We start from the raw sequence: 22,340 nt of genomic DNA, 5'->3' as shown, positions 1-22,340 counted from the left end.
GTCATAGTTACAGGACTGGAAATGCTGGTGGATGTGATTTTACATTTGTAATTTCATACCCAAATGGAGATGTTCAGTTTATAATGGTTCACAAAGAGAGGGTCATTTTCAAACAGCCTCAAAAGTCTGCACCATTGCAAACACAGACTTTACTAAGTATTTTCAAAGTGAATTTATGCACGCAAGTTCACTTTGAAAATATTGGAGTAATTGGCCGAGTAAGAACACATATTCACTCACATGAAGTTACACCTTCTCTTCAGAAGACATATTTGTGCTTAGAAGTCCATATTCACAAACGTTTATCCAGCTAAGTTGGCACTTAGCCAGAAAATCCTGGTTTTAAACTTCCCGGCTGTTTGACCACCCCTGAGCTATCCAGCTAACAACGCAGCCAGATAGGTCAGGGCAGTCTGAGGGCATTCCAGGGCAGGCTAAACTTACCTGAATAAGTTAACTGGATAACAGATATTCAGCGATATCAAGGAATCTGGCAAAGTGCAGAACTGCATTAGAGTAGTTCTAAAGTTATTTGGGCACCTGAACCCATATAGCTTTAACCTTAACAGGTTACATTCGAAATATATCTGATTAAGTACCAAAAATAAAAATATCCTTTGGGACAACAGGCCCCACATCCCCTACCCTCCAAACCCCCCCAAATGTGTAAAAATGTTTATCAGGGAATAGTGCCCAAAGCCCTACCCCACCCAAGCCCCCCAAAAGAATTAAAATAAGTTGCAGGTCACAGTGGCCCAAGGAGCCTCCCGCTCTCTCTCTTCTGATATTGAAATTTCCACATGGACTCCATTCCTCCTCCAAAATCACCACCCGCAACTCTTCCGCCCCACCCAGAACCCACCCAATCCTACACAGGACATTTGTACCACTCCTAGCAGCATCCATTGTTGCTGCCAGAGTATTACAAATAAGCAACATTGGCACTGTATGATACCAGCATTGCTGTTACAGCTCCCACTGGCCTTGTGGGTTTCCGGGTGGGTTGGGAGGATTGTGGAAGGGATGGTGGGTGGATGCTGAGAGCTGGGTGGCAATTTCACCACTGGGGGTGAGGTGGGGGGTGAGGGGAGAGGATTCTTGGGCTGCTGTGGCCCAAAACTTATTTGAATTATTTTTGAGGGCTTGGGACAGAGGAGGCCACCTGGCACTATGCCCTGATACCATCTGCAGTTATTTTAGGGAACGAGAGGATCAGGTCCTACTGACCCGGGTAGGGTTGTTTTTGTACTTAACCGGCAGTTAAGATCAAGGCTATCCACTTACATGCACCTGGATAACTTTAAACCTAAAACCCCCCAAGAAAACCTAGTCACCCAGTTATATTTTTAGATATTTTTAAATAACAAACAATGAATATCTTTGTGGGACCTTCAAGAGTACAGTTTGTATTGTTCACAAACTGCATTTACACCTGCGAGTCCAACTTTACTTTATTATGTTACTCATTTTATTGTTTCTATTTCTATTAAAATCCTTTTTGATGTCCCTTCTGGAGTTGGTGTTTCACAATTTTTTTCATGTTTGATTCCTGTTATTATCTCCAGTTGCCCCCATTGAGGTGTGGCAATTGGGGGGGGGGGGGGGGCAACAGTATAGCTAATTTGTTTGTGGCTCATTTTGAGGAAGAGATTTTATAACCTTCTTCGTGGTTTAACAGCATGCTGATTTGGCGACGCTATATAGATGACATCTTTTTCATTTGGACAGCATCTCAAGAAGAATTACAGGATTTTTTTTTTTTATGGATTAATAATCAAAGTGTTTATTTGAAGTTCACTATGCAGTGTCATGGACATTCATTAGCATTTTTGGATATTACCATTATCAGAGAAGGTGATTTTTTGAGGACTACACTATATCGAAAAAATACAGATCGTAATCAATTTTTACAGTATTCTGTCACCCAAAAACTTAAAGACAGTCTGCCTATCAGTCAATTTCTATGACTTCAGAGAATATGCTCTACTATAGCTGAATTTAAGACACAACCTGAAGTGATGTCTGCTAGTTTTTTGGAGAGGTGATATCCCCAGTCTGTTATAAAAAAAGGCTTATAAAAGAGCGTTATTTGCAAACAGAGCTCTACTTTTGGATTATAAAGCTGAATGAGGAAATGATGGGTTATCTTGTCTCTTACACTATAATAATCATGTGAGAGATGTTATTGGGATTTTACAAAAACATTAGTCTATGTTGGCTCTTCATAATATATTCTGTCTGCCTCTGCGGTTCGCCTTTGCTAGCAACCGAAATATCAGAGATAAAATAGTTCGAGCCTGTTTAAGGACTGAATCTAATAAATAATCTGTGCAACAGGTGAAAGGGAATTCCCCATGTGGCTCATGTGAGACGTGTGCATTGGCGATGGTCGGCTCTGTGTGGCAACATCCTGGTTCGAAAAGCACCATTCTTTTAAATGGTGCTACAGATTGTAATTCTAAATTTGTAATTTATGTACTCCAGTGCCCATGTGATTTAATTTATGTTGGTCGCACAAAGAGAAGAATTCAAACACGATTGTTAGAACATAAAAGTTGCATTAAAACATCTAAACTAACAGCTCCTATTGTTGCTCAATGTTGCTCACTGTTAAAGGCACATCACTTTAAGGAGATTAAATGGACCATTTTGGAGTCAGTTCAAACTCAGAAGGGGCGAACGATATTCAATCACTGTTAAATCGTCATGAACAATTCTGGATTTTTGAGTTAAAATCTGTTAAACCTGAGGGATTGAATCAGGTAATTAATTGGTATTCCTTGATTTAATTTCAGTTTACGTCATTTCCTCCCACAAATAAAAGAAGCTTTGGTTGACGCCATGTTTGTTAAAGCACGATGAAAATGTTTTAAGAGATGAAGTAAATTTCTCTGGCGGAGCGGTTTTTTGGACTAATGGACAAGAGAAGGTTATGCGATGTATAGGGAGGCCCCCTGATGCAGATGGGACATTGAAACGTGGATCCATGTCGGGGTAACGATTGGAACATTATGTTAAGTTTGGACTTTGAGTTTGCTCTCTCTGGAAATATAGTCTCTTAGAAGGACTGCTCCATTGGGGACCTTGAGTACGGTGTTTGTTGGGTGATCTGGAGAGCCGGTAACAGATTTTAATAAAAATAGAAACAAAATGAGTAACATAATAAAATAATAAAGTAAAGTTGGACTCACAGGTAAATGCAGTTTGTGAACAATACAAACTGTACTCTTGAAGGTTCCACAAAGATATTCATTTTTTGTTATTTAAAATATATAAAAATATAACTGGGTGACTAGGTTTTTCTTTGGGGTTTGAGATTTTGTTGTAAGTCCCCAGATTACAGGTTATTTAGGGCTAGTGTTTGGTAACTTTAAACCTAACCAGTTATATTCAAATATAGCCAGATAAGTTTAAAGATATCCTGGTAAACATATCCAGATAACTGTAACCGATTATTTTCAGTGGGAGACTTGTTCTGCTGAATATCCATCACACGGTGTCTGGATAATTTGTTTGCTCACTGGCTTACTGAATATGGACTTGATACTTTTTACAATCAAAAAGTATGTGGTTAAGTGCCCCATCTCTGCCCCTCCCACCTGGAATGCTTCGCCTCAGTGAATGTAAAAGTACACACAAAACTGGGTTATGGGAATACTGAGCCAGGGTCAATTTTAGAACAATCATTTACATGCATAAAAATAGTTTTTATGCAAGTAAATGGCTTTAATAATTACCCCCAGAGAGTATAACTCATACCTACTTACTTATTTAGAATAACTTTTTTACCTGTATAGTCAGACCTAGTTTCTTTGATCTTTCCATCCCTTCTGTTGTCCAAGGCGCAGGCTCGATATCATCTCTTCTTAGAAGGTAGCGCCAAACCAAGAATCCACATTTTCCGATTTCTGGCCAGTATTTCACCACCTAAGTTGCAAAAATTCAAGTACTAGTTTGTGTGTTTTCTTTCAGGATCTAAAAGTTTATGTTTATATTAACGCAATGCCTGAAATCTAGGCAAACTCCAACAGAAACGAAATCTTTCATATTAGATACATACCTCTCTCTAATTTTTCTCCAAAGGTGTTATTTTCAAGGATTAATGCTGTTAGGTTATATATGGCAACTGGGAAAAACTTCCTAAGCTTAGGGCTCTAGAGTTAGAATTCTGCTGCACCTATACAGTTAGCTTCATCATTTCCTTTTTCGGCAAATAAGTATAGGTCTAGAGCACTACAGACTTTCAAGGGCTGCAAAATAAGACTGACTTTCAGGGTAACCATAATACGCAAATTAAACTGATTCTTAGACAAAATTTTCAGAGGGACAGCCATGTTAGTCTGGTGTAGCAAAAATGACAGGAATCAAGTGGCACTGTATAGAGGAATATCCAATAATTAAAAACTCATATAAACATTTCCAGATACCAACAAAATATTTCAAAATAGCAGACACAAAGATCCAGTAATGAAAAATAATAAGGATACAAAAATTTTTTTGCTCTGCATACCTGGGAACGTTTGATATCCAGGTGTCCTGAGATTGTTCTGAATTAGCAGGAGGTGGGGTGGTTTGCTTGGAACTTTCTCCTCTCTCAGTCACATACAGCGCTCTCTCTCACACTGGCTCTCAATGACACACCTATACACACATGCTCTCAGTCACTCACATATACAAATGTTTTTTCTCTCTCACTTATATAGGCTCTTAATTACACATTTACACACATGCTGTCTATCTTTTCACGCTTACACACACACAGGCTTTCAATCACATAAATACATGCTGTCTTTTTCTCTCACACACAGACTCTCATTCACATGCTTACAAACATGTCCTCTCTTTCTCTCATTTACACACAGGCTCTCAATCACATACTCACATGCTCCCTCACCTAAATCAGCTCTCAATCACACACATACACACATGGTCTCTCTCTCTCATTTAAACACAGGCTCTCAATCACATACTCACATGCTCCCTCACCTAAATCAGCTCTCAATCACACAGACACACATGGTCTCTCTCTCTCATTTAAACACAGGCTCTCAATCACATACTCACATGCTCCATCACCTAAACCAGCTGTCAATCAGACACAGACACACATGATCTCTCTCTTACTTATACACACAGGCTCTTAATCATACATACACATGATCTCTCTCACACACAAAGGATCTCAATCATACACACATACTCTTTCAAACAAACAGGTTTTCAATTACAAACTTACACATACAGGTTCCCAATGGTAAACTTACATTCATGCTCTCTCTCTCACAGGCAGGATCTCAATCACAGACATACTCTCTTTCACATATACAGGCTCTCAATCATTCACATACATGCAATCTCTCACTCACACACACAGGATCTCAAACACACATGCTTGCTCGCTCATTCATTCACTCTCTCTCTCCCCCCCCCCCGGGAACTCGCGGCAGCAGCAGCCACCTCCCAACGCTAACCTCCTTCATTTTCAGCCCTCGCGGAGGCGAAGGCGGAGTCCCATCGGCCGCGGTTGAAGATTTTCATTTTCCTCCGAGCCGCGCTGCAGTCTTCTTCCCATCGGACACTAGCGTGCCTGCGCGGGTCTTCCCGCGCAGGCACCCGATGCTCTCCACTTCCTCTTCCGGGCCGCGGGAAGAAGAGAGCACCGGCGTGCTCTCTTCTTCCCGCGGCCCGGAAGAGGAAGTGGAGAGCATCGGGTGCCTGCGCGGGAAGACCCGCGCAGGCACCCGATGACTCCAGCGCTGGCACCCGGCTGACACCCGATGACTCCCGCGCAGGCACCCGGATGACTCCAGTCAGCGTGCTCTCTTCTCCTCCCCCCCGCGGCCCGGAAGAGGAAGTGGTGAGCATCGGGTGCCTGCGCGTAAGAAGAGACCACGCTAGTGTGGTCTCTTCTTCAACCAATTTATTAAAGCACGAGCATAAAGTGGACTTTCTCCTGGGGGGGGGGGGGGGGGGGGTTACATATACAGTCAGAGAAATTAACAGCAAATTTGATGACTGATGAATTTCTATCATTTGAATCAATGAAAGGTACCAAATCAACTCTTCTTGTTGGTACCTTTCATTGATTTAAATGACAGAAATTCATCAGTCATATCAAATTTACTGTGTATGTAAACCCCCATTGACTCTATACAGAGTTTCTCTCTCTCGTGTGATAAAAACATTTTCCCTGCGAATGCACAGAAAAAAGGTGTAGTTATTTCTGACATTAGTGTGCATTACTCTACCGCATTCCACGCTAGCAGACCCTCATTTCCATTAACTCCTCCCACGTGCATACTAAAGGTAAAATTTGGATACTACATGCGTTGCAATATTTATCGCACACGTTAGGACCTTAACACATTTTGACGAATGACCTGGTAAGTTAGGAGCTCATCTCTTTTTTGAAAGCTGGCCTCAGTAAGACCAAGAACACACTAAGAAGATAAGGTAGCTAAATTTTGTCGTAAGAATAGCATTCATTATATGAAAAGGGAACTTGCATTATTCAAGACCAAGACATCTATGAATAAGGAGTGGATGTAAGGGAAAAAAAAGTGCATTCTCATGAGATTCAGGGTTCAGAATACGAAGATAGAGAAATAAGCTAGAGGCCAAAGAGTGAATTACTACCAATTTCTTATCAAGGGCTTTCAATGGATACGATGCCCTCAGTGAAACACTCCTTATTTTCATCATATAATTTAAAGGGTGGCTCCTGGGATCCCTCTCCACATCATTGAGGCCAAATCAAACAAGGAAAGAGAAGCAAACATCTCAAAGGAAAATCGGGTCTCACCTGCTAATTTTCGCTCCTGTAATATCAGATCAGTTCAGACCAGTGGGTTATGCACTCCCAACAGCAAATGGAGACAGAGAACAAAACTTTGAGGCACTGCTATATACCAAGTGTGCCACCTACAGCTCTTCAGTATTAATACCCAAGCCAAGATACAATGGAAAACTTTTAAACCCAACAAGGGTGAACAAAAGAAAAAACCCTAAGGGTTGGATTCCCCAGAACCAGAATAACCCAGTTCCAGACTGCAAGTCATAACACGTCAACAAGAAAGGAGAGTATCACTTATAGACTTCTTATATACAACGGTTAACTACCGGGCAAATCAGTCTTTCGGCAGTCTTACCAGGGCGGGCCTCTGGACTGTTTTGTGGTATTACAGGAATGAAAATAAGCAAGTAAGACCCAATTTTCCTTTCCTGGACATACCCAGATCAATCCAGACCAGTGGGATGTACCAAAGCCACACTACACTGGGCAGGAACTCGAAAGGCTCGCTCTCAGAACACTTTTCCCAAAACCGCATCCTCCTGTGCCCGTACATCCAAAAGGTAATGTCTTGTAAAAGTATGCAGAGAGGACTAGACCATGGCCCTACATATTTCTTCAGGAGATACCAACTGACGCTCCGCCCAGAATGCTGCCTGCGCTCTAGTAGAATGCGCCTTCAAACCAGCTGAAATGGGGCGACCCTTGCCAAGATAGGCTAAACAAATGGTCTCTTTCAACCAGTGGGCCAAAGTAGACTTGGACGCCTTCCCTCCTGTCTTCGGTCCCCCAAAAAATACAAAAAGGTGGTCCGACTTCCTAAAGGAATTAGTGACTTTCAAATAACACAGCAGAACCCAGTGAATGTCCAACAGGTGAAGGTCAGGTCTATACCAGACGAAGAATCTCGAGACTAATCCGGAAAACCGGGCAACTCCACGGATTGATTCACATGGAAGGCAGACACCACTTTAGGAAAAAAGGAAGACACTGTATGCAAAGAAACCTTATCAGTAGAAATGTGCAGGAAAGGATCCCGAGAGGAAAAAGCCTGAAGTTCTGAAATCCGTCTGGCAGAACAAATGGCTACCAGAAAAACAGTCTTCAAAGTAAGGTCTTTTAGGGAGACCCGTCCCAACGGTTCAAAGGAGGGGGGTCACACAGAGCCCATAAAACCAGGTTAAGATTCCAATCCAGACACAGCTTACAAATTGGGGGGGTGTAAATGCTTTATCCCTTATAGGAAGCGGACAACTATCTGGATCGCTGGCCAGGGGGCTTGCCTCATACCCAGTCCCGGAGACAACCCAGGGCCGAAACCTCGACCTGTAGGGAATTATAAGCCAATCCTTTTGACAAACCCTGCTGCAGAAAGGCCAAAATGTGAGGAATATTCACCGAAAGCGGCACTAGCCCTTGCTGATCGTACCAGGAATCAAACACTTTCCACACTCTGACGTATGCTATTGAAGTAGAAGGACGTCTAGCCTGAAGGAGGGTGGAAATCACTGGTTCGGAGTAATCCTTCATGTGAAACCGCTGCCTTTCAAAAGCCAAGCCACAAGAGAGAAGTGATCCTCCCGATTTGAAAAGATGGGCCCTTGACACAAGAGACCCGGAAGATGGGCCAGGCGTATTGGACCGTCTGTCGCCAGCTGTATGAGATTTGCGAACCAAGGACGCAGTGGCCACTCCGGAGCCACTGGGACCACTGAATCCGGATGTTCCTCTATGTGCTGAAGAACTTGACCGATGAGTGGCCAAGGAGGAAAGGCATACTGGAGAATCCCGGTCTGCCCCTCCGACCCAACCTTCTTCTTGCGACTGAAGAACCTTGTTGTCTTTGACTTGGCTCGCGTCACCATGAGATCCAGTTGGGGGACTCCCCATCTGGCATAAATGTGATTCCAGGCCTCTTGGGACAATTCCCACTCCCCGGGATTCAGCTGTTGATGACTGAGAAAGTCTGCCTGTATGTTGTCTACTCCCGCTACATGAGAGGTCACAATTCCTTCCAGATGACGCTCGGCCCAAGCAAACAGAAGAGCCTCCCGAGCTACAGCTGGGCTCTTGGTTCCTCCCTGCCGGTTGAGGTATGCCACCATAGAGGTGGTGTTCGAGAAGACGCGAACCATTCTCCTATGAACCGGAGGCTGAAATGCTACCAATGCCCTGCAGACTGCTCTCGTCTTGAGGCGATTGATGGACCAGGACCATTCCACCAATGACCAGGCGCCCTGGGCTGCATGACCCAGGCACACCACTCCCCAGCCCTGGAGACTTGTGTCCGTCGACACGACCATCCAATCCGGGATTTCGAGGGGCATGCCCTTCTGGAAGTTGGTCACCGATAACCACCATTCCAGGCTGGACCTGGCCTGTTTTGACAACAGTAATGGCAGCTGGTACTGTTCAGACACTGGGTTCCATCGGGATAGCGGCGCTCTCTGCAAAGGCTCTGTGAGCGAAGGCCCATGGTACTAACCAACATCGACACCATGGAGCTCAGAATCTGCAGATAGTCCCAAACTCCGGGGATCTGAAGATGTAGGAGGTGAAGCACTTGCTGCTGTAATTTGCGCATCCTGTCCGTTGTGAGGAACACCTTCCCATCTCAGTGTTGAAACGACCTCCCAGATACTTCAGGGACTGCGATGGGGTCAGCTGACTCTTCGCTCCATTGATCACCCAGCCTAGTGACTAGAGGAACTGCGTCACCTGGTGCACCGAACGCAAGCAGTCCTCCTCCAACTTTGCTCGAATCAGCCAATCATCGAGGTTCGGGTGAACTAACACCCCCTCCTTCCAGAGGGTCACTCCCACGAACATCATCACCTTGGTAAAGGTGCGCAGAGCCATAGCCAAGCTCTGAATTTCAAGCTCTAGTTAACTCTGCTATGAAAGACCACTTCTCTAAGAGAATCCCCGAAGATGGTTACAACCCTAAAGTGCTATTTAACATAGCCAAAAGATTAACTAGTCCTGCTCCTACTCCTTTTTCTGCTATTACTTATCCTACTGCGGAATCGTTCTCTATATACTTTAATGTTAAGATAGAGAAGCTCTGTCTGTCATTCTCAGTTTCTGACTGGTTCAATAATTTTCTGCCATGTCAACAGTTTGGAATGATTTCGAATCAGTTATCTTCTACTGAAGTAGATATATTTATATCCAAATCCAATGACACTCTTTGCCCTGTCTTTATGTTCATCTTCCCTCTTCAAGGCTTCAAGGAACATTCTCTCCCCAGTTTTTGCAAAACTCAATCTTTCGTTGACAGAAGATTATACCCCTGATTCTTTGAAGAAAGCTATAGTGCGTCCCCTTATTAAGAGAAGCACTCTTGATCCCCCAAATCTTTGCAATTATCGTCCTATACACTTTTTTTTTTTTTTTTTATTAAAATGCTTGAATCTACAGTTCTCTCACAACTTACGCAACATCTGGAGAAACATGAAACTCTTGACACCCATCAATTTGGCTTTCGTCGACTCAGCACTGGAATTTTGCTCCTTTCCCTCTCAGATTTTCTCCGAAGAGGAATTGACGCTGGTAAAAAATTTCTTCTCGTCTCCCTTGATATCTCCTCTGCTTTCAATACACTCGATCACTTCTATTTAGGCTACAAGAATGCGAGTTTCAGGGACTGTTTTGAGTTGGTTTAAATCCTATTTATCCGATCGTTCTCATGCTATCATATTTAACAACTCTCTTTCTTCTTTTTCTGATATTAAATCTAGGATCCCTCAGGGATCATCTCTATCTGCTTCTTTGTTCAACATTTACCTTGCACCAATCTGTAAAATTCTTGCATAGCTAACTGACTGCTATAAAATTTGCACAGATGACATTCAGTTTGTAATTCAAATCCATCAGTCTTGGGATGAGACCTTGGAACTCAACATTTGTTTCTCCAGTCTTCAGAAATGGCTGATACATAACAATTTATCTTTAAACATGACTAAGACTGAGTTTCTCGCAGTTCACAGCCCATACTCATCTTTTGATGAGAGTTCTATCTTTTTCAATCAGTAGCAATATTAAAAGTCTTAGAATCATTTTGGATGATACCTTATCTTTCTGCCCACATATTAGACGGGTTTTAACACAGGGCTTTTATAGACTCTGTGTTTTGGCTGGTTTTAAAAAATTACTTTATGATGCTGATTTCACACAGTCCTTCAGGCTTCCATCTTCCCAATCCTTGATTACTGAAAGTGTCTCTATCTTGGTTTGCCATACCCACTTTACATCCCATACAGTTGTTACTCAACTCTGCTGCCTGTTTGGTTTCTGGACTTAAAAGATCAGAACATATCAATCCAGTTTTAATTGAATTACATTGGCTCTCTATTCTGGAAAGAGCCAAGTATAAAATCGCCATGTTAATATTCAAACTCCTAAATGACGATACCTCATATTGGGCCACCACGATGCTTAAGTTTTACCAACCAACGAGAAACTTAAGATCTATGCATAGAGATTTCCTTGATATTCCCTCCCCAAAGGTAACGAGGCTTCATATCACTCGAGTGCGCGCGTTTTCAGTTGCTGGGCCTATATTTTGGAACTCTCTCCCTTTAGAATTGAGACAAACCACCTCCTTGAAAGCTAATTAAAACATATTTGTTTAAATGATGTTACTTTTAATTATGAAATTTTTGTTGATTTTATATTCTCTTTACTTTCCATTTTTAAAGATTGAGTTTTATTTGTCAGAATTTTAGTTTTGTGAAAATTTTATAATTTAATTTTTTGTAATATATTTTCTTTGCTAATACAAGCATGATCATAAGTATTTTATTTGTATTTCTGTTTTTGCTATATTGATTATGTATTTTTTTTTTGTTTATCGCTCAAGCCTTCATTGTGTTCAGCGATTAAGAAATTTTAATAAATGGAAATGGAAATGGAAATGAAGGGAAGAGCCTGGAATTGAAAATGTTGACCCAGAATCTTGAAGAGCAAGAACTTCTGATAATTGTTCCAGATCAGAATGTGAAGGTAGGCCTCAGTGAGATCCAAGGAGGTGAGAAATTCCCTTTTGTGGATGGCCATGACAACCGTTCTTAGAGCCTCCATCCGAAAACGCGGAACCCGCAAGCTCAAGTTCACCTGTTGCAGGTCCAGTATGGGATAGAAGGTACCCTCCCTTCTTTGGAACCACAAAGTAAATGGAACACCGTTCTCATCCCTGCTTGTCCAGCGGGACCGGGACAATCGCCTCCAGACTGAGCAACCTTCACAGAGTGTCTTCCACTGCGGCGATTCCGGGAAGGCGTCCTTGAGAGGGCGATAAAATTCTAAGGTGTAACCGTCCCGTATCACCTCCAGAACCCACCGATCAGAAGTGATTTTGACCCACTCCTCGGTAAAATGGACAACCTGCCCCCGACCACTACGAATGAGGAGTGGGTGGGCCTGATCTCATTGGGCAGGCTTACCAACCCCAGCTCCCTGGCCAGAGCCACCTCTTGTCGACCTGCCGGGGCCCCAAAGGGACTGCTGTCGAGCTGTGGACTGCTTGGAACCGGAGGAGGGGGCATCCCTCCCAGACCTGAATCTCCGAGAATCCCAAAAACAGGCACATGGAGAAAAGGAATTTTTGAAATGTTTGTCTTCGGGCAGCTTGTTACCCTTGGTTTCCCCCAGGGATTTTATAAGCTGGTCGAGATCTTCTCCAAATAGAAGCTTCCCCCCGAAAGAAAAGGTTACACATCTGAGATTTGGAGGATGAGTCCACCGCCCAATTGCAGAGCCACAGCAGTCGTATAGTGGCTATCGACGAAACCATACTTTGGGCTGCGGTGCACACCAGATCATACAAAGCTTCTGCCACATAAGCAACCCCCGCCTCCAGGCGGGTCGCTTGGGAAGGGATCATGACCCTCAGATCCATAGCTGTACCTCCGAGAGTATTCCAGGTCCAAACACGACTGGTAGTTTGGGGGCACGAACCTGGAACTTACTCGTCTAGCAAAGATGCCTTCAGAGAGGAGAGTACCTGCCTGTTGGGGCTTAGATCCTGTTGAATTCCCACACCTCACTGAAGTTTCTTTCCCCGATGGGCTGGAAATTACCATCAGTGTAATGATACCCAATGTCAATTCTCCTCCAAGAATCGGCACTGGAGCTGTTCTGCCGGTGGCAGCAGGGATTCCAGTAGTAGCTGGATGTCTGTCTGGAAGGGCACCAATGTCTACATCTTACAATCCAGGGCTTCCTGAATCCTCCTATCGAGCTTCTCCTCAATAACTGATGATGCCAACATGGTTTAGGAGGCAGGAGGAAGACAACATCTTCTGGGCCTACCAGAAATGTATCAGTGGCTAACAGCTGAACCCTTGGTGACTGCCGCAATTCTTGGGCTTGATTGGAGGATGAGCTCACTATGGGAACTCTTCAGCTGCCAACAGAATGTCCCTGTTCCCAACATTATGCATTGATGGAGACTGATGCTGTTTTCTGGATTTTACCCGATGCACATCATCAGAGCTCTGTGATGCTGGAACTGAAGACGCTGATCCCTTCACTCTCTTCAGATTAGTGGGAAACAGATGACAGTCTGTCCCCTTGGTTCTACCTGGTGCCTGATATTAAGGGGGGAACGATGCCCTTCCAATGTTAATGCACCACCAGTTGTTGATGTACCTCCAAGGTCCCTCAAAGTCAATGTGTCTCTGATGCCAATACTGATAGCCATTACTTAATTCCAAAGTTCAAGGTAAAGCCAGGATTGACGGCCTCCAGGGTTTGTAGTTACACAAAAGAGACATCCCGGACATTAAGGCCAGCCCACAGGCAAAGGGCACATCTAACATAGGGGGTCTGTGGTAGACATGTACCTTTCGCACAGGAGGTACCTGTCAAAGCTGCTGGCTTTCCTCTCTTTCAGGGGCACAGAATGAAAAATTAACGCATGAAAATTAAATGACTTGCTATTTAAGAGAAAACCACGATTAGTAGCACTTGAATGCACTGATGCCAGTGTACCATTCACCGCCAAAAAAAGAAAGAAAACTTATAAACTATTTAAAAGCTTACCTAGGTGACTAAAGAGAGGAAAAAAGACCATGGCGATCCTTGAAAACTGATTCATGAACAAACAAGCAGGAGAGAAAAAGATGTATAAATGTAGGCTCCATGGAACGTAGGCTCCATGGAAGAGATGAGACTGAAGGGGGGTTCCCCTCTGTGGACATATGGTAGTACAGCATGCCGCACATACCCAATAAAGCGTGTTCAAAGCCTCCCTCTGATGATTTCAACCATGTGCAAGAAATGACATCCCGTTTGACCTTGGAGAAAGAAATGTCCATGGAGTACACTTTTTAAGCTTAAGAGGAAAGGGATTCATGTGTATTACCCAGTGATATTTTCTCATTTAGACTCATTTATAACATGCATTCTAATATCTACTGTATATAAATAAGGAGATCCAAAGAAAGGATCCTGAACTACATTGTCATGGGTCTGTGCTATCACAGAAGATAAGGCTGGCATTGTGAGGTCAGTTTCTGCTGGGGGGGGGGGGGGGGGGGGGAGGTTCAACACACTAAAGGCAATTATGCTGATGTAAAATGACTTGCTATCTTACAGAGGTTTCTTGCACTGGCATACAAGGTTGATACTTTTTGAAAATATAAACCACCACAAAGGAAGACATGGATCATGCTAGTATGAAGGTGGTATATGCTATCTTGGTTTGATACCAAGCTAGGCTGGGCACCAGGAAGGAAGGAAAAAAGGCTGTGTTGGGGGTTAAAGCAGGACAACCTCACTGCATTGAGAGTCTTGAGGAAAAGAAGAGAGATAGCAACTAAAGCAAGTCTATGATAAAACCCACATATGGTGCTAGGACAGAGTGATTTATGGCAGTACTAAGAGGGATAGTCATGTTATTAAGCAACATGGGATGCAGGAACAACAGGGCATGGGATGTAATAAAAGGTGACCCATTTAAGCATCTACCGAAAGGAAGAGCACCTGACACTGAGAATTAGCTCCGCAAAAAAAAAAAAAAAAAGCAATGATGCTTTGATCATCCTGCCTTTGACACCATGTATTTCCCTGTGCCTCACATAAGGCACAGGGAAATACATGGTGATGTTTTCAGAGATGACACCATGAGGATCTTCACGTGCTAATATCAAGAAGAGACTAAGACAGTGCCAAATATGGTGCATAAGAAGAAACATAGCTCTAAGACTAGGTGGAGCAGTGCTACCACACTAAAAGGCACACTATATTAAAGAAAAGCTCCAATTAAAGGTGCATCTTGTGTTACCTGGGTGTAAATGAGTATACTTTAGACCCTCCTTAAAAGTCTAGGACCAGGCATTTAGCCTGGTTCACCTTAAAACAGGCACAAGGGAATCCTGGCTGCAGGATGTTTCACCTAGGGAGCGGGATAAAAAGCCTGGGCCCAAAAGGAAAGGGAGGCCACAGAAGAGAAGAAAGCCAGAACTTTGCTGAAACTATAAACTGCTACATTTCTGTTGCCAGCACAGATAAAGTAAGCAGGCTTTTGGCTGTATAATTTGCCTGTAAATAATAAAGTCTGATGAAGAACAGCCAGAGTCCAGCCTACTCTGTCCTCTGGCAAACTAAAGAGCGCTCAAGCTGTGTTACACTAGGGATATAGGAAGCAAACGATTTCCAGAAATCAAATCTTGTACCAGATATCTTACTATGGGCCAGAAAAGATGATGATTCTTGCACAAAGAAAGGAGACCATACCACACAAACTCAAAGGATACCCCAATGGTTTGCTTGCTGATGTTTGAAATGAACCTATTTAACATTTCATAAGAAATTGAAAGCCATTTTATTTGTTAAAGCTTTTCCTAATTAAGATGGTGTAGTTTTTGGCTGGCACATGCTCTTATGATTTACTTTTGGTTTTTATTTTGTTTTAACGTATTCATTGTTTTTTGTCATTTGTCTTATGTTTTGTTTTTATATGTTGTGATTTTAATGTTATATGAAATATGTATTCATTGTAGGCAGCGTTGAACAAAATCAAAACAGCATATAAGTTGGAGTAAATAAATAAATAAGCAATGGACCAAGATGAATCCAGTTTCTACCAGTCAAGTGCCAGCATCAGCTAAACATGGCCTCAGAGCACAGTCAGAGGTTTTATGGAACTAAAATCCTCTAAAGAATCATCCTGCAGCTGCAGTTTGCTGAAAAAGTACATGGAAAGACAACAGTCTGCACAGACTAGTGCCAACCCCAAAATATTGAGAGAGATCCAAATCAGGACAGTATTGGACCATCTACGCAATGACTGATTTCTAAAACAACAAAAATAAATATTTAGAAGATAAATAACATTTATTAGGAACAAACCCCACCCCCTTCTGATAGATGAAAAGAAACTAGGGTTGGAGATGATGAGCTTCTCTCAGATATCAGTGGGAATTAAATGAAAATACATACCTCAGGAGAATAATTATGTCATAATATTTCAAGAAGAGAGAAACAGAAACTGGATGGTAGAATAAGCAGTACCACTGTATAGCAAAGTTGCTTACCTATAACAGGTGTTCTCTGCAGACAGCAGGACAAACTAGCCCCACAAGCAGATGATGTCATCGTATGGTGCCAACACAGAACATCCATGCGTTTTGAGCATATGCAGATGTTCCTGTGCAGCTGCTGCTGTGTGAGCCTCCTCAGTCCCTGCCCTAGCTAAGCTTTAACTTTAGGGGAAGGAAGGTGGGATTGTATGGCTGGTTTGTCCTACTATCCACTGAGAGCATTTGTTACAATTAAGCAGGACAAATCCAGCCATACAAGTCGGGACTTCCAAGCAGAGCGTTGCAATGAAATATTTGAGGATATAGAGGAATTGCAACTTGGATAAAAAAAAGGAAGGATGGAAAACTGAAACAGTTAAATAGATTTCTTAAAACTGTTTGTCCAAAACTATTATCATCGCAAGAATCCTCTTTAAGACAGTAGTGCTTGAAAAACGTACGTATGGAGGATCAACTGTCCACTTTGCAGATATTTAAAATGGAGGCAGAACAGAGGTGAGTCACTGAAGCTGATGTAACCCTGACCTGATGGGTTTTAACTCTGGCAGGAAGTTGTTTTCCAGATTCTATGTAGCAATAGGAAATGCAGTCTAACAGCTGCGTAGATAAGGTTTGCTACTTAACAGATGTCTTGCTTAAATGAATCCTAAGAGAGAAATATTTGAATAGATTTCCTGTAAAACAAAAAAAAAAACTCTTCTACAATCCAATATGTGAAGAGTTTGTTCAGCTTTGCTACAGTGAGACTTCTGAAACTGGTTGGAAGAACCATGGATTGATTAAAATGAAAAACGTTAGGGTGGATTCTCAGAACTACTCTATTTTTAAAAATCTGTGTGTAAGGAGCGTGGATTACTAGAGTCTAAAGCTCACTCACTCTGTGTGATGAAATCACTGCTATTAAAAACAACACTTTGCAAGACAGAAATTTGAGATTCACCATTGCTAAAGGTTTGAACAGGGAAGTCATCAATCTAGAAATAACTAAATTGAGATCCCACTGAACAGGAGGAACAGTAAGAGATGGATGAAGATGATAGACCTTTGATGATTTTTGCTACTACCGGATGATGAGAAACTGGAAGATCTTCCAAGTGGTGGTGATACGCAACAACAGCACTTAAATGCACTCTGACAAGAGTTAGCATTTAATCCTGATTCCAAGAAGCTGAGAAGATATTGAAGTAAAAGATAACTTAACTCTATAGGATGGGGTTTGCTTGCACTATTTGGTTCTCAATAGCCATGCTGTTAGAACTAGGGACTGAACATTGGGATGAAGAAGTAATCCACTGTTTTGTGTTAACACTGGAAATGTTTAGAGAAGTATTGTGGATTGATAGCTATTTTATGCATCCATGAAAACAAAATCTGACACAGTTAAAGGGGAGCAATTAAGATCATCTTTCCTTTGTTCTTTCACAACTTGGTCTTTGATATAAGAGAAAGAGGTGGATATGCATATAGGAGATCCTTGATCCTTGGAATAACAAATGCATCTGGTGCTAGAGAATCTGGAGCTGGTCTCTTGAAGCAGTACAATGGAAGCTGGTGTCATGGAGCTGCAAAGAGAGCTACACTTGTGGTGTTCCCCATTATAGTTGGAAGAGATAATGAACTATGTTGGGATGGCCAGAGCACTTGAGACTGAGATGACAGCTCAATGAGTTTGCTAGACCATTGCATTTTCTGGTAGCTATATTGCATTGAGAAGAATTCTCACATATGCCCAATTCTGTATCCTGCATGCTTAAAGGCTCCCAGGTACCAAGCCTCCCTGTTGGTTTATCTAATACATGGCTATCTGATTGTATGCATAGATTTGGACTACTTACTGTGTTAGCCATTTTTTAAATACAAGAAGAACGTTGAATATAGCTCCCAGCTCTACAAGGTTTATGTGACAAAGCATGTCTTGTATAATCCAAGTCCCCTGAGAGCATATCATATTGAAATGGCTCCCCAGACTTGTGTAGAAGCATCTGTGATTATTATCTGATGCAATTGTTGAGGAAAAAATTTGGAACACAGAAGATTCAAAGGCTGGGTCCACCAACATAGGGAACAAATGAGTAGTTTGGTGCTCTTTATTCTGGATTGCCTCAGATGCAAACATGCAAGAGGAACTAAATGGACAGTTGCTACCATATGACAGTCCTGGCTGGTAACGATATTTGTTTGGATACATGAAAGTTATGTAGTTCAAATTTTCCACCCTTTGTACATAAGAAAAGCTTTCCTTTCTTTTGTGTTCAATGAAACTCCTATGAATTTCAATTGATGCATGGGAGTTAATTTGAACTTTTGGAAGATTACTATAAATTGCAATGAGTAAAGGGTGTCAAGAATGTAGGACATGGCTTGTTTTGCTTTCAGTAAGAATCTGCTCTTATTAGCCATTTGTCTAGATATGGAAAAACTAGTACATTGTTTTTCCTGATATGCGCAACTACTACTGCCAGGCATTTGGTGAATATTCTGGGATCTGCTGATTGGCCAAATGGCGGGACTCTGACTTGATAATGATCTTCATGTAGTATGAAGCATAGGTACCTTTTAGTGGTTATGTATGGATATGTGCATGTAAGCATCATTCAGATCTAAAGTTATCAGCCAACCCCCAGTATCTAGAGGAGGGAAGATGGTGCCAAGGTAATTCATCTTGAATTTCTCTCTTTTGAGGACATTTCCTCAGTTTTTTAAAATCCAGAATGGGATGAAGGCCATTGATGTTTTTGTAATCAGCAAGCATCTAGAATAAAATCCTTTTCCTCTTTCTGCGGATGATAACGGATTCTATCGCATGTGCTGCTACCAGTGAGGCAATTTCCACTTTTAGCAACTGGACTTGATCTAAGAATACTGGATAAGTATATAGAATACTGACTAGAGGTAGTTGCTGAAAATGTAGGTGATAAACGTCTTAATTAGCCATTTTAGAAAATTCTTAGTGGAATGCAGATTTGGTGCGAAAAGTAAACAATAGTTGGGCCGCTTGACAACAGTGATTACAGTGTGATCAAATTTGACTAAATGATTGGAGGGAGGACATTAAGTAAATCTACAGCTCTAGCATTAAACATTCAAAAGGAAGACTTTGATAAAATGAGGAAAAAAGTGAAAGGCGTAACTACAAAGATTAAAAGTTTACATTGAACGTGGTCATTGTTTAAAAATACCATCTTAGAAGCCCAGTCCAAGCAGTAAAAAAAAGTTGAAGGCCAAACAACTGCTGACATGGTTATAAGGTGAGGTAAAACAAGCTATTTTAGCCAAAAGAACTTCTTTCAAAGATTGGAAAAAGGATCCATCTGAGGAAAACAGGAAAAAGCATCAGCATTGGCAAGTCAGATGTAAAACAGTGATAAGATGGGTTAAAAAATAATTTGAAAAGAAGCTGACCTTAGAGGCAAAAACTCATAATAAATATATACAATGCAGAAAGCCTGTGAGGGAGTTCATTGGAGTGTTAGACAATCGAGGAGTTATGAGGAAGTTGAACTTTCTTATGTCCTGGACATTGCTGAACTTTGTATCTGAAATCTATTTTTTTGTTTTCTGGTGGTGTGGTGTGCTGAGTGAAGATTGCCAGAGTTTCAATTGAAGCTCTTGAAGTGCTTTATGAATGGGAATGGCCATTGCTTGTTTATGTGCTTGTATAATTTTTAGTATTCCTGGGAACTCTTCCATAGAGAAATTATCTTTCCTAAATTTGAAAAGTATGGCATTTGTAATCTTCTGGATAAAAGCTGGGCATAATATATCATCTGGTGGAGTTATACTTCTTGTTGGCTCCGATGATGGATCGAAAGGTAATTCTACAGATTTCACAAGACTGAAATGAATGTCTCTCAAAGAAAGATACTGACTCCTATTAAGAATGTGACTTTCCTTCAATGATGGTTTATCCCATGATGATGCTAAACTGAAAGGGTTTTCCTCATGTATTTTAGGGTGTCTCATAAGGAGGAATAGTTGATTGTGTAGATAAGCTTTAAATCTGTCTCGAATAGGTTTCATTAATAGGACTGCGGAGCAGTAAACTGAATCTTATGAATGAATTCTAATACAGCTTTTGTATAAATGGGTGACATTTTGACAAAATCTGCTGATGTGATGTGTTATCTGATCCTGGTACCAAAGATATTTTCTGCAATGAAGATTTTCTTCGCCACTAATACCTGTCTATGCTGTAAGTTTTTGCACCAAACAACCACCACAGATCGATGGACTTGGAAAGTTTCAGTGCAGACTCTTCTGAACTGGCAGTAAAAAGTGTCACCTTTGGCATAGACAGGGATGTGGCACGATGGCTTTTCAACGTTGATGGCACCAAAGGAGACCTTTTCCTGTTCTTCTTATGGACTGCATGAGAGGCTGATGAGTGCTATGGCACTTAGTAGACTAACTTTCTTTTCTTAGATATTGGTCTGCCCAAGGTTTCCCTGTTTTCCAAGGGAGATAAAATTAACTTTCTTTTACTTTAACTCAAATTTGTAACATTATTACAAAATATCTGTAACAAGAAATAATGTAATACAAAAAAGAAAACACAATCAGAAATTAAATAGAGAACAATAAAATAAGGAAAAAGAGCATAATAGCATAATATTACTTTTTAAACCACAAAAAGGTAAAAGGGAGAGGAGAAACGAAAAAGAAAAAATAAAAACAATCTCAAAAAAGAAAATAGCATGATTCTAGCCAAACTCCATGAAATCAGCCAAAAAACCCAACTCTGCCTTTTATGAACCCGAAGTCTCTTCCCATCTAAGAATATTTTCATTTACTCCAATTTGGAGAAAATGTAATCCACACCAAACATTTGCAGAGATACCTAAGGAAAAATTCACTTATAGCAAGTGTGTCTTGTTGTAAAGCAGGAAAGAGTTTCAGGCGTTTGAGAAAAACCTGGAAAAATTGACTTTTTGTCCAATAAATAACTCTTTAGCCTTACAAAAACAAGAACACAATATCAAACTCACATCTTGCACAGAATCAAAGGAAACAAGCAAAGTAACCCTTTCAGAAATACTTTGTGCATGTGCATCCATTCCAGGAGAATCAACTACTTGAGGTGTCTCCACAGAAACATAATTGTACTCCCAGTAGATAAATATAATTTACTGATAGAAGGAAAACTTAAGAAGTTAACAATACCTCACAAAAGTATTGTTTAAGCAGATCTCTAGAGGAAATCTCACAAGAAGGATATGGAAAATTCAAAACTCTGAGGCTCAAATGACCAGAATAGCTCTCCAAAATTTCTATTTTCCTATGTAATAAAGAATTGTCCTTAGTAAGTATAAGATTGGTCTATTTTACATTGGAGAAATCTTGAGGAAGTTTATCATGGTGATTTTTAACCTGCAAAAGTTGTGTCTTGTTTATCCAAATGCAGCTTTATATCATTAGTAAAGGAAACTAGGGAACTGTTCATGCTCACCAGTGCAGACCAGATACAGCCTAGCATTACCACCACAGATTTCTCTAGGCTCATACAGAGTCTGATGGAGGAAGGCACCACATTATCAGAAGCACCAGTAACTTGTTTCAAAGAAATGGCAACTGATAACTTTGCCTCCTGTGCTGTCCCCACAAATTTTCCACCCCATGCCTCCAGCTTCGGAGGAACAGCATTTGCGCCAGCTTTCTTCTGAACAGCCAGGACTCGGACATCATCAGCCTGTGACAAAACCAGCAAAAAGCTGGGACAAGGTAGACTTCAGTAATCCGGAGGAGAAAAGGAAAGGTCATGCCCAGACTGCCCCAGTTCTTCCCCACCAGAGGCAATCACCGAAGACGACTCCCCCTGCCAAATCAGGCTGCATCCCACAAAAAGGATGGACGCATCTTCTGGATCACAGGTGTTGAGGCCACATAGGGAAGGACCTTTACTCTCCATCAGCTGGAAGAATCGGCATATTTTACAGCTGCATCAAGAGTTCCAAGACACACCTCGGTTCACTTACACTCGTGGTACCAACTTACAAGATCAGTTGGTC

The 22,340-nt window shown here is 41.6% G+C and overlaps 1 protein-coding gene across 4 annotated transcripts in view; it reads right to left on the bottom strand.

The window, feature by feature from the left end:
* The window catches only part of UHRF2 (ubiquitin like with PHD and ring finger domains 2), a 419,355-nt gene that overhangs the window by 48,429 nt on the left and 348,586 nt on the right, over nucleotides 1-22,340 (bottom strand). For all 4 annotated transcript variants that reach the window (XM_029614091.1, XM_029614082.1, XM_029614073.1 and 1 more), the window contains one exon: nucleotides 3,790-3,927. In XM_029614091.1, coding sequence (XP_029469951.1) covers nucleotides 3,790-3,927 — 138 coding nt within the window. The remainder of the gene's footprint in view (nucleotides 1-3,789; nucleotides 3,928-22,340) is intronic.

Source organism: Rhinatrema bivittatum, chromosome 1, assembly GCF_901001135.1.
Source record: "Rhinatrema bivittatum chromosome 1, aRhiBiv1.1, whole genome shotgun sequence".
Classification (NCBI taxonomy): Eukaryota; Metazoa; Chordata; class Amphibia; order Gymnophiona; family Rhinatrematidae; genus Rhinatrema; species Rhinatrema bivittatum.
Note: the sequence above shows the minus strand (reverse complement) of the source record. Positions and strands in the feature narration are given on the sequence as shown.